Genomic DNA, 12105 nt, shown 5'->3' on the forward strand with positions numbered 1-12105 from the left:
TACCCTCCCCTTTGCCTACATCACACATACAACTCCCTTTGCATCTTGGCTTTATGTGATTGTTTTATTGTTCATTGTTTTCTTGCACTGTATTATTTATTTATTCATTAATTCATTTATTTATCTTTTGCAATTTTACAGTGAGTGTTGTTTTGTGTTGCTGTGCATTTTTTATATCTTGAAATTATTATTATTTTTTAAATGTTCATCACAAAAATTACAGGTATGGCATTTCCATATGGGCTGTGTGATTTATGAATATAAAAAAACATATATGCATACCACCACACCACATTCACATAATTATACAAAGCTGTTAATGTATCCATGTACACAACAATAATGTGAATTTATGGAGCCGGTAATATTCCCAGATCCTCCTACTACTTACATGTCAATGACATACTGGTGCAAGATCGAGGAGTCTACCATGGCAACAACGTCAATGTATGTCCAGTAGGAGGAAGCCTTTTCTAGAGGACTGATATCTATAATTGTTACATTTGATGAAATATGTTTCTCAAGGACTCTGAGAGAGAGAGAGAGAGAGAGAGAGAGAGAGGGAGAGAGAGAAAGGGGGGGAGAAAATGACAAGTGGTTTGTCTGATGCATTAAAATGCCTGTTGATGTTGCATTATTGTTATACAATGTTCACTAGAATTGCAGGATAATTACAGCCACAATCACAAATAATGATCTCGTAAATTCTACTTACTGTTTCACCTTTTCTTCATTCTGCTTCACAGCATCATGGTTCACGTTTATTGACAAACTTGCAATGTTTTCCTTTTCAGACTTGTGTATTTCCACCTGAAAATTAAAAAAAACCAAAGCTTCTAAGACGTAGGCTACAATATGGGACAAAAATCTCAAGAAGCACAAAACACATTACTGGAACTGAAATGATCCAGAGGACTAGTGATCTGGGGGTACATTTGTTTTGGCATATTGTGAAAATGATGTTATTTACGCCTCAAGTCAAGTCAAGTTGGCTTTATTGACAATTTCTTTACATGCACTGGTCATAGAGAGAATTTAAATTACATTTCATACTTTCCCATGCAGACATACAGTCCCAGGAAAAAGTTTGTACACCCTTTGAAATTTCTTACATTTCTGTCAAAATCGATCATAAAACATGGTCTGATCATCCCGGAAATCTCAAGAAGGAACAGTCAGAGTCTGCTTTAATTAATTCCACCCAAACATTTACATGTTATCATATTTTTATTGGTCATAAGGCCATAACATTCACAGGAGAGCAGGGCATAAGTAAGTACACCCTTGCATTAAGTAGGTTTTAACCCTCAGTTAGTTGCAATATCATCAACCAGACTTGTCCTGTAGTTGCAGATCAGATTAACAAAACAATCTGTTTGTATCTTGTCTCCCTCTTCTTTAGAGAACCGCCTCTCATCAGCAGGGTTTGTGGGATGTCTGGAGTGCATAGCTTTCTTGACTTCATGCCATGTAATCTCAATTGTTTTTTGTCAGGGCTTTGACTGGGCTATTCCAGAATGTGAATTTCATTATTATGAAGCCATTCTAAAGTCTATTTGCTTCTAAAGTATGGGTTGTTGTCACATTTCAGGACCCATACTCTTGTGTGCTTCAACTGTGTGACAGACTTCCTCACGTTTTTTCTGTAAAATAGCACAATAAACTTGAGTTCATTGTTCCACTGATAATAGCAAACTGTCAAGGGCCTAATGCAGCAAGGTAGCCGCATGTAATGATGCTCCTGCCACCATACTCAGAAGAGGAGATGTAACCAAGAATAGCTAAAAATGGGATTCATTCTGCCAATCTAAAATGAATGAGGTTTCTGTCCAAAAAAATATTGCTGCACCTTTGAGGTTTGCAAAAAAGCATTTACTGTATATGCTTCATAGAATTACTGCAAAATATTCTGTAGACCAACGTTGAAACCAAAGTTGAATTGTTCAGGGGAACACACAATGTCATGTTTGGAGTAGAACTGGAGAACCACACCTTCACCAAAACATCATCTCCACCTTTGAGAATGGTGGCGGGAGCATCATTATATGCGGCTACCTTGCTGTCTCAGGCCCTTTTCAGTTTGCTATTATCAGTGGAACAATGAACTCAGAAGTTTATCGAGATATTTTACAGAAAAAAGTGAGGTATTCTGTCACACAGTTGAAGCACACAAGAGGATGGGTGCTGAAATGTGACAACAACCCATACTTTAGAAGCAAATTGACTTTGGAATGGCTTCATAATTATGAAATAAACATTCTGGAATAGCCCAGTCAAAGCCCTGACAAAAAACAATTGAGATTATATGGCATGAAGTCAAGAAAGCTATGCACTCCAGACATCCCACAAACCTTGCTGACGAGAGGCATTTTTCTAAAGAAGAGGGAGACCAGATACATCCAGATTGTTTTGTTAATCTGATCTGCAACTACAGGAAACATCTGGTTGAGGTTATTGTGACTAACTTGGGGTTAAAACCTATTGAATGCAAGGGTGTACTTACTTATGCCTTGCTGTCCTGTGAATGTTTACATCTTATGGCCAATGAAAATATGAAAACTTGTAAATGTGTGGGTTGAATTAGTTAAAGCAGACTCTGGTTGTTCCTTCTTGTGATTTCCAGGAAGATCAGACCATGTTTTATGACCAATTTTGACAGAAAGGTAAGACATTTCAAAGGGTGTACAAACTTTTTCCTGGGACTGTAGACATAGGCCTACTTTAGGTAGGCCTATAGTAAAGACATAGACAATACACTAAGAGTAAACTTAGAGTACCTACAGTATACAATACACATACAGACATTTAAATTGCAAGACTGACAAACAGAAGATATACAGAGAACATGTATTAAAAAGAGGCATTGTTGAGCAATTTCAATAGTGTTCTAGTGTGACAATTCTGACATAGTAGCATTGGGAAATATTCATAAACAGTAATTCAGTAATTTGTAATGTGTATATATTTACCTTATCCTAGTATGATATTATAAAAAGTGACAGTAGTATTTGTGCATATCAATAAATAATACAGTTTAGATCAGAGCTAGACAGCTAAAAAGTGTGTTGTGTCTATATTTACATTTTGGTTGGTAACTAGTTTTCCAGAACAGTCATTCAAGTATAAGAGGTATGATAAGCAGCAGTAACGTAATGTTTTGTGCGTGCGTGTGTGTGTGTGCGCGTGCGCATTTCTTTGAGAAAGTGTAATCTCAGTATAGTAGTAGGGAGGATGGGGGCGTGTCAGGATCCTGGCTGGCTGGCGGGTGAGGGGGGTTGTCAGTGATCGGAGAGTGGGTTGAGTGTTCAGCAGCCTGTTTCGAACTGTTTGCAAGTTTGGTGGTACGGGAGCGGAGGCACCTGTACCTCTTTCCAGAGGGCAGGAGACTGAACAGTTTGTGTCCTTGATGGATCATCAGTGCTTTGCGGGTGAGGCGGTGGTGTAAATATCCTGCAGGGAGGGGAGTGGTTCCCGAGTGATGATCTTCACTGTGTTCACAATGCGTTGTGAGCGTTTTCCTGTTTTGCTCTGTGCAGCTTGCTCCCCACACTGTGATGCAGCTGGACAGGATGCTCTCGATGGTTCCTCTGTAGAATGTTGTCATGATGGAGGGTGTAGCACTTGCCTTCTTCAGATCATGCAAGAAGTAGAAGAGCTGTTGGGCCTTCCCCGCCAGTGATGTTGTGTTGGTGGATCAGGAGAGGTCGTCGCTGATGTGCACTCCAAGGAATGTTGTGCTACTCACACTCTCCCCAGCATCACATCGATGGTCAATGGTGGCAGTTGTTTTTGGCCCTTCTGATAGTTGACAACAATCTCCTTGGTCTTGCTGACATTCAGCAGGACGTTGTTGTCCTTGCACCATTTAGCCAGCAAGTCTGCTTCTTCTCTGTAGTGAGTCTCGTCGCCCTTGGTGATGAGGCCCACCAGTGTTGTATCATCTGTAAACTTCACCATATGGTTGGTGCTGTGGGTCGTTCTGCAATCATGTGTCAGCAGCCTTAACAGCAGGGTGCTGAGCACGCAACCTTGCGGGGCCCCCATGCTCAGGGTCAGAGTGCTTGAGGTGTTGTTCCCGACACACACTGCTTGTGGTCTCTGCAACAGGAAGTCCAGCAGCCAGTTGCAGTTTCAGATGCAAATGCGATGCATTTGATGATTAAGGAGGTCACTTGTATATTCCTCGACGTCAATGTGGTTGTTGTGGCAGATGTTTTGAAAATGTCCCAATCTGACATGGCCCCTGGCCACACGCTGATCTCCTTCAGAACTGATTTGGTGACATTTACGCTTTGTTGGTAACGGGGCAAAAGCGAGATGCTAATGTGGTCTGACTGTACGATGTGGGGGAGGAGCTTTGCTTTGTATGCGTCTTTCTGTGGGGTGTAAACAACATTCATGGTATTTTGTCCTCTTGTGGAATAGTTCCCATCCTGGTGAAATTGCAGTAGAACTGTTTTGAGGTTGGTATGGTTGAAATGTCCAGTAATGACTGTGAAGGCATCCGGGTGTGTGTTTTGTTGTTCACTGTACACTTCATAATCTTTATGTCATTTATGTACATAATTACATACATTCACAGTAAAGATATGTATTTATTTGTTTATTTGGTTGTTTGAGTGGTGTAAAGTGTGCGGCTGGATTGCTGATCCGTCTTTTCACAAAATTTAGGTTTCAGAATCTTCTTTGTATGTTTGAACAGGGGAAAACCATTAAGGTAGCATGTTTTATAAGCAGCAATACAAGGGATTCTTTCCATGAGCCTAACTCCCGTCCTCCCTTGTGGTAGTGGTCTTGTGATAATGTCGCAAGATGTTATTGTAGATGAAAGAAATGGGTTTCAACTGCTTTATTCATGGACATTGTATCAATCCGAAGTCGGACTTTCACTAATCTTCATTGCATTACCGATTTTTATTTTGATAAAGTGCGTTGCACTGGACTGCACAGAGGAAAATGACTTGTTGAGGCAAAGCCACAGATGAGTGAAAGAAGTTTGAATGCCTCGCTGAAAGTTCACAAAGCTTTATTTGTGTGTTACATTTGTATTGCCTTTAAGTTCATGTTTATCTTAACTTCGGTTTGATTTGAATAAATACTGCTTTGACGCCAGATTTTACGCTGACCCAACCATCTATCACTGGAGGTAGCTAGGCCTGAAGTCATTGACGACAGAAGTTGAATCCAATATCTCGCAAAAGTGTAATGCAAAATCATTTTCTCTTTTGCAATCAGGATGTTTAATGGGGAAAAGTCCCCCAATAGTTTTTGTGGCTAGACTGACAGCAGGGATTTTTTTTTCCTCCTCTGTGGTAAGACATTACTGATACACGAGGTCACAATCACAGGTAAAGCACGCGAGTTAGGATATTGGAATGGACCCAAGCAGTAATCCTGTCTGGTATGCTATTTGTATGTGGGTGGTTGACGTTTAAGGGCGTAACGAAAAAAAAAAAAAAAAAAAAATCAAATTCCTGAAAAAAATGATGGATAAAAATTGGAAAAAATTGAAAAAAAGAGGTTAAGAGTCATCTTAAACTTCCACAGCACTCTCCAATAACTGAGGCACTGACTGGTTAGAAGACATTAGTTGGCCTTGCAGCTGCCCATTCACAAACATTGACATACATTTCACCCCACAGGATGCAATTTGTGTTACGAAATATTTAGTTAATATTACTGTCTTGAGTTTTTTTCACATTCACATATCTTAATATAAAGTTAATATTTATGCAATCATGCCAAATGCTTCATACATTATTCAAAATGTTGTTGGTTAATTTATATATATTATATTCCAGGTTTCATTAATGTTACAGTCACACCGCAGGATATTTGACATATAAACCTTACATAAATCTTAACAAAAATGTTCCTTCTCATCTAAGACTAATATGAAACATAATGTACCACATCTTCTTTCATTGACATTTGTTTTTTAAAGGAAAAATAACAGTTTTGTAGGTTTTTAACCAATGTTACGAAAAAACAAGGCGTCACGTCTCCCACTCATGTCTCATTTCTCCTTACCTTGACTAATGCAAAATCTTCGAGTCCTCGCGCATCCAAAACCGTTATGTTTACAATCGTGGTCACCTCCTCACTCCCCAAATAGGATGTTGTGCACACCTGGCCACTAGAGGGATCCACTGTAAACTGGGAACTGGGCTCCGCCAGGGAATACAGCAGTCTCTCAGTCTCCCCCACATCAGGGTCTGTTGCCTGGGGGAGGAGACATGAGAATAGAGATGGTAAGTGGTAGGTGGAGCTTTTTGTGGTCGACAACATTGAGTCTTTCTCAAAACCTAGGACAGTGTCCTTCTAAGTATATCAGCCTAATTAGTCACTCCCAGTGATTGGATACTCTTTGGTGAACTCTATAGAATTTCCAATCACTGGGTGTGACTAACAAAGAGTATCCAATCACTGGGTGTGACTAATTAGGCTGATACACTTGGAAGGACACTGTCCTAGGTTTTGATAAGGGCCCACAGTGTGACTGACTCTCGCCAGATAGATGTAGTTCCACACATTCATCTGCAATTGTACCCTGAGGCAAACTCCTAGGGAGCAAAAGAAATATTCAACGACACCTTTGAAATAACAGAGTCAATGTCATGCTGTCAATATTTCATAAATTAAATAATCCCTTTCCCTGTTGAAGTTCTTCCCAACAGCTTGATCCAAGATGGATTTGTTGAGCTAAGTGGAACAACATGTGGAGCTTAACTTGATCTTTGCAGGTTGAATGTAGTTCTGCTAACAAAATATAGCCATATTTCATGAAGTTCTGACGATTTCAGGAGATATGACCTCTGTTTGTATTTATTTTAAATTGTCAGTCAGAGTAATTAAGAGAATGAAATGTAACCTTCACGTTGATAACACAAAATCCGATTGGAACCACAGTGAATGTGTAAGCTTCATACACAGGTTCACTGAATTCAGGAGCCTCATTCACATCTGTGACTTCAACCTCCACCTGGAGAAGGAGAAAATTGCACAAAAATACACCAACAGGTTGTGACAGTGGGAGGGGGTGAGCAGGACTAGTCGTCTTACTGTCTCCTTCCCTGTACAAAATTACTGGAGGGAGGAATTCGCTCTTTTGAAATTTAAAATATGCATTTTATTACATAGGCCTATTCCCTAGACTTGCCGTTGACCTCTTGTCTTAAGCCTAGTTTACAACAAAATATTAAGTGATTTGATTGACATTTGTATAAACCTATTATCTTATTTCATTATTTCATTACTTGTGACCCTCTGTTGTTTGGTCATGTCTTATGTTGCACTTTAATGTCTGTCCTGTTACTGTCAGTCCTGTGCATGTTTATTTCTTCGCGTGACATAGAGACAAATATAATTCTTCTTGTATAACCTCTGCACAGACTGCATATGGAGAAACTGACCATTAAATTGACTCAACATTACTTGAATCAAACAGATATAGAGAAACACTGGGAAAGGCATGGACAACAGAATTTGTGACGGTACAAACATGACAAATGAACAAAACAATAGCAAACAGAGCTCTGAAACTTCTCAAGTGTATATAGGCCTACATTTTCACCTTGGCCTATCACTGCATTGTATATTCTTCTTTATACAACTTATTATGTAAGTGTATTCCTACTGTTTTACCAAACTGTATAAAAAGGTGCATGGGTAAATATTTCTTACCGTGGCTGTTGCTGTTCTCTCACTGTCCTTTTCTTGTGATGCCTGAGAGAGATATGAGAAATTAAATAAAACATGTGTCATGCCACTATTTTACATTCACAATAATGGCATTTTTCCTTCTGCTTGTCTGAGTTAGCACACTTAATAGACAGACTTCAAATTGAATCAAGTCAAATTGAACAGAATACATTTAAATCTTTACTGCTACTCTATATTTTTTCTTTTTTTTGTCGGTAAAAGTCAATAGCTGTCATTTTATGAACATTATGCATTTGTGAATTTCAATGAAAATGTTTACCGTTATGCCCAAAGTGATCATGCTTTCTTCCTCATGATCCAGCTTCTTTAGGACTGTGATGACACCCGTTGTGGTGTTGATGCCAAAGTGTTTCCAGTACTGATCTGGATTGACTGAGATACAAATGATGAAACCAAAGGCATATTAGCTGAGATCATACAGCCTGTTATATACACTGTTTTTTTTAAACCATGGGGTTTTTTTTCGTTTGTTTTTTAATGGCTTTTGGGGTGAGTGACCATGGTTTAAATATATATATAATATATATAAAAATATATATGGTGGGGGGCGGGGGGTGGGCGCATGGTTTATGGCAAAGAGTATTCTAGGTTTAGGTTTAGTTAAACCTTGTTACGAACCATGGTTTTCATGATTATACCAAAAACCATGAATAACTGTGTTCCATTGTAAAACTATGGTGAAAACCATGGTTAGTTTTCATAGTAGAACCATGCTTATCTTTGTAAGGGCTACTACTATGACAGCTACTGTAGGCCTACTCCTGTGGATAAACCCCAGTAGAACTATGGTTGGTTGATAGTAGAATCACCACAAAATGTGGTAGTAAAACCATGGTTACTGCATTAAAATCATGGTCGATTTTCGTAAGGGTAGAGTAATCATGACACACCATGACCATGTTACTACATAAAAATCACAGTAATACCATAGTAAGCCATAGTACAATTATGGTAGGTTCAGAGTACTTAGAGTAATCATGACATACCATGGCAGAACCATGGTAAATATAGTAATACCATAATAAACCATGGTCCATTTTCGTAAGGGTGGATAGGGTAAAGAGTGCATGCAGTAACCTTTGATTTCTTCATGCCACTACAACTGAGGTGATCTGTGCTAATTTCGGGGCTCAAACCCTGCCACCTACCAGTCAAACACATCAGTTAGGGCTTGAAAGGCACAGCACGACACTGCTGAGCAGCCCTGTAACTAGCATTGAGGACACCGAGGTCATGACCTCTGTATTTTTCTGAGAGGTTTTTTTTTTTTTAATTCGGAGAAATTAAAAAGCAACTAATATACGATGAAAGTCGTTCTGACTTTGATTGGTGTAAAGATCAGCATGCATTCCCATTTGTATTTTTTAAAATTAAGTCCACCTTGTGAAATCACATCATTTCTAAAACCGACAGCTGCCCCTGCTCTGAACACCACGAGATAGAAGGGTAGCCGGCTGAAAAAGAGAGCATAACCTGCCCTTAAGGCACCTGCAAGAAAGGGTGCTGAATGCCTGAGCCCTTTTAAAGAAAAGCTGCCTTCAGCCTAGCCTGATTATCATCGACGTTCAAATCTCTTTGAGACTTGGTCTGACCAAGAGCATAATAATTCACGTTTCCCAAACGGCATGGTTGACCTGCCTCCCTTGGTTTGCTTATGATTGTTCCCGTATTTGTAGGGACTCAGAAAGTACTTGCACTGCTCTTAACCTGACTAGTTGCAACGCTGAAAGTGTTGCGTCACTAGGAGGGCACAGCATGGCTACCCTCAGCCTATAAAAACCTAAATATCTCAGCACATAAAAACATGCAATAAGTTGCATTTAAAGACTGAGACCCTCATCTTTCATTTGAATGTGTTCATTTATCTCAAACAAACAAATATTTTTAATAAAGTTGTCTCAAATCTCATGAACCTGAATGTTGCGTAATGCAGCTCCAGGCGCCAGGGCAAATGTTGCGCAATGCAACATCCAGTATCAATGGGTTAATACACGTAGTTTCAGTGCTGTTTTTCTGCCATGTGTTAAGAGGGCTAAAACTGTTTATGTAGACAGGCTGTATAAACTGAAGCCCAACATGTAGGCTACCTTCCTTAAGTTTTGTTACTGGCTTATTGGACATGGGCCATGTGAAGGACAGTTCCAGTTAAATAGGTCATTTACATCTGTGGTCCCCCAATAATTTTATGCATTTAATATTCTATCTAAATCAATGTAACAATCTAGGCTTTGTACAGTATAGTATGCCATCATTGTTGTGCTATCATTGAACTTTGCAGTCTGTTTATCTGCAGTGTTACCTGTACTGATGCCGTAAATGATCTGGTCTTCCTCTTTGTCGACACCCAAAGCTTGTATTGGTTCAGGGTGCACACCATATAATGAAGCCATCTGCATAAATGAATATCTGAATGTGAATATTTGGCATGACTACACTTTGGCATTCCTCCTCATCATCATTAGTAGTAGTGTTAATAATAATTTAAAAAAAAATGATGATAATAATAATAATGATGATAGTAGTAGTGTTATTATTATCATCATTATTATTATTATTATTATTATTATTATTATTATTATTACTATTATTTTTATTACTATTATTATAACAATACACAACAACAACAAAAAGAATAATAATGTGATGTTGATGTTTCCTGTGTCACGGACCAGACAGAAGGGGACCACAAATGCGTCACGATTTGAAAGTTTATTGATCTCTTGGGGAAAGGGAGTTGGGAGAGCGAGTCTTGGGAACCTGTGTGTGTGTGTCCCCCAGCAGCAGAGAAGCGTCCGATAGTGGTGGAGGGTCCGCGAGTCCTGGGGGGGGGAACACACACACAACAGGAGAGATCAATGAACGCAGAAGTACAGGCAAGGATAGGCAGTAATCGTGGTCGTAAAGTCAGAAAGGCAGGTCGGTTTGCCGGGGATCAAGATCAGGCAGGTTTGCAGAGCGGAAGGCAGGTCGGGTTGTCAGGGGCTGGAGATCAAGCAGGTTTGCAATCAGGTCCGGGTTCGATCACAGGAGTCAGAGTTGTAGCCAGGAAACAGGAGTCACAGGAGTGAAGTTCACAGACGGTCTGACAAAGGAGAACTGAAAACCAGAGCTTTAAATACAGAGGGTAACGAGTAGAGGGAATGCAGTGCAGCTGGATGGCCAATGAGGTGAGAGAGTGAGAACAGGTGGAGCAATTAGGCAGAGCAGAGTGGAGAGTGAGGGATAATTGAAAGTGATTAAGCTTGTAGACAGAAGCCAGGAGAGATATCATGACAGAACCCCCCCCTCAAGGGACGGCCCCAGAAGTCCCCAAGCAGCACCACCAAACCGGGCGGGTGGAGGGGAAGCCGGCGGAGGGTCAGAATTCCTCAGAGCGATCGGACTCCATTGCTTCATCCTCAGGGGGAACCGGCAAATCCACTCCATCCAGTGGTCCCACCGCCTCACCATCCGAAAGCACATCAGAATCCAGGACACGCGCCCAGACTGGTTCAGGCTCAGGCTCAGGCATTGGGCGGGCTACAGGTCGGGACCCCCTGGGGCGGCCACGCTGGACGGAGGGCTGGTCAGGATGCTGACGATGGAAATCAGTAATGAGCGTCCGATCCACGATTTGTCTGGCAGGCACCCAGGACCTTTCTTCCGGACCATAACCTTCCCAATCCACCAGGTACTGGATTCCTCTTCCCCTTCGTCTGGACCGGAGCAGTCTTCGGACAGAAAAGACAAGGCCTCCATCAATGAGACGCGGAGGAGGAGGAGGCGGTGCAGCCGGTAGCAGCGGGCTGATGTGAACTGGCTTTATTTTCGAGACATGAAAGGTAGGGTGCATTCTCATGGACCTGGGTAGTTGTAGCCGGACAGCAGTAGCGCTGATGATCTTCTGGATGGGGAATGGGCCAATAAACCTCGGAGCTAGCTTTCGCGACTCAACTTTGAGTGGCAGGTCCTTGGCAGAAAGCCACACCTTCTGGCCCACATGGTAGGTCGGCGCCGGAGTCCTCCGACGATTGGCCCCGATAGAGTAGCTGTTGACAGATCTGAGTGCGGCACGGGCTCGAGCCCAAGTGCGGCGGCATTGCCGGGCATAGGCATGGGCCGAGGGGCAGGTGACCTCTCCCTCCTGGCTGGGGAAGAGTGGTGGTTGGTAGCCGTAAACACACTGAAAGGGGGACATACCAGTGGCAGAACAGGTAAGGGAGTTGTGGGCATACTCCACCCAGGTCAGTTGTTTTGCCCAGGCCCGGGGGTTAGAAGAAGCCGTGCAACGGAGTGCCTTCTCCAGTTCCTGGTTTGCTCGCTCTGACTGACCATTGGACTGCGGGTGAAATCCAGATGATAGGCTTACTGAGGCCCCCAGCAGATGGCAGAATTCTCTCCAGA

The 12105-nt window shown here is 41.4% G+C and overlaps 1 protein-coding gene across 1 annotated transcript in view; it reads right to left on the minus strand.

The window, feature by feature from the left end:
* Positions 1 to 10112, minus strand: part of LOC134456719 (polyunsaturated fatty acid lipoxygenase ALOX15B-like) — a 29389-nt gene extending 19277 nt beyond the window's left edge. Inside the window, exons 1-6 of the mRNA XM_063208206.1 lie at positions 10022 to 10112; positions 7982 to 8094; positions 7684 to 7725; positions 6872 to 6982; positions 6130 to 6222; positions 716 to 810 (exon numbers count right to left, since the gene is read on the minus strand). Of these exons, the coding sequence (XP_063064276.1) occupies positions 716 to 810; positions 6130 to 6222; positions 6872 to 6982; positions 7684 to 7725; positions 7982 to 8094; positions 10022 to 10112 (545 nt within the window). The remainder of the gene's footprint in view (positions 1 to 715; positions 811 to 6129; positions 6223 to 6871; positions 6983 to 7683; positions 7726 to 7981; positions 8095 to 10021) is intronic.
* Positions 10113 to 12105: the final 1993 nt, after the last annotated feature.

This window comes from Engraulis encrasicolus, chromosome 1 (assembly GCF_034702125.1).
Source record: "Engraulis encrasicolus isolate BLACKSEA-1 chromosome 1, IST_EnEncr_1.0, whole genome shotgun sequence".
NCBI classification, from domain to species: domain Eukaryota; kingdom Metazoa; phylum Chordata; class Actinopteri; order Clupeiformes; family Engraulidae; genus Engraulis; species Engraulis encrasicolus.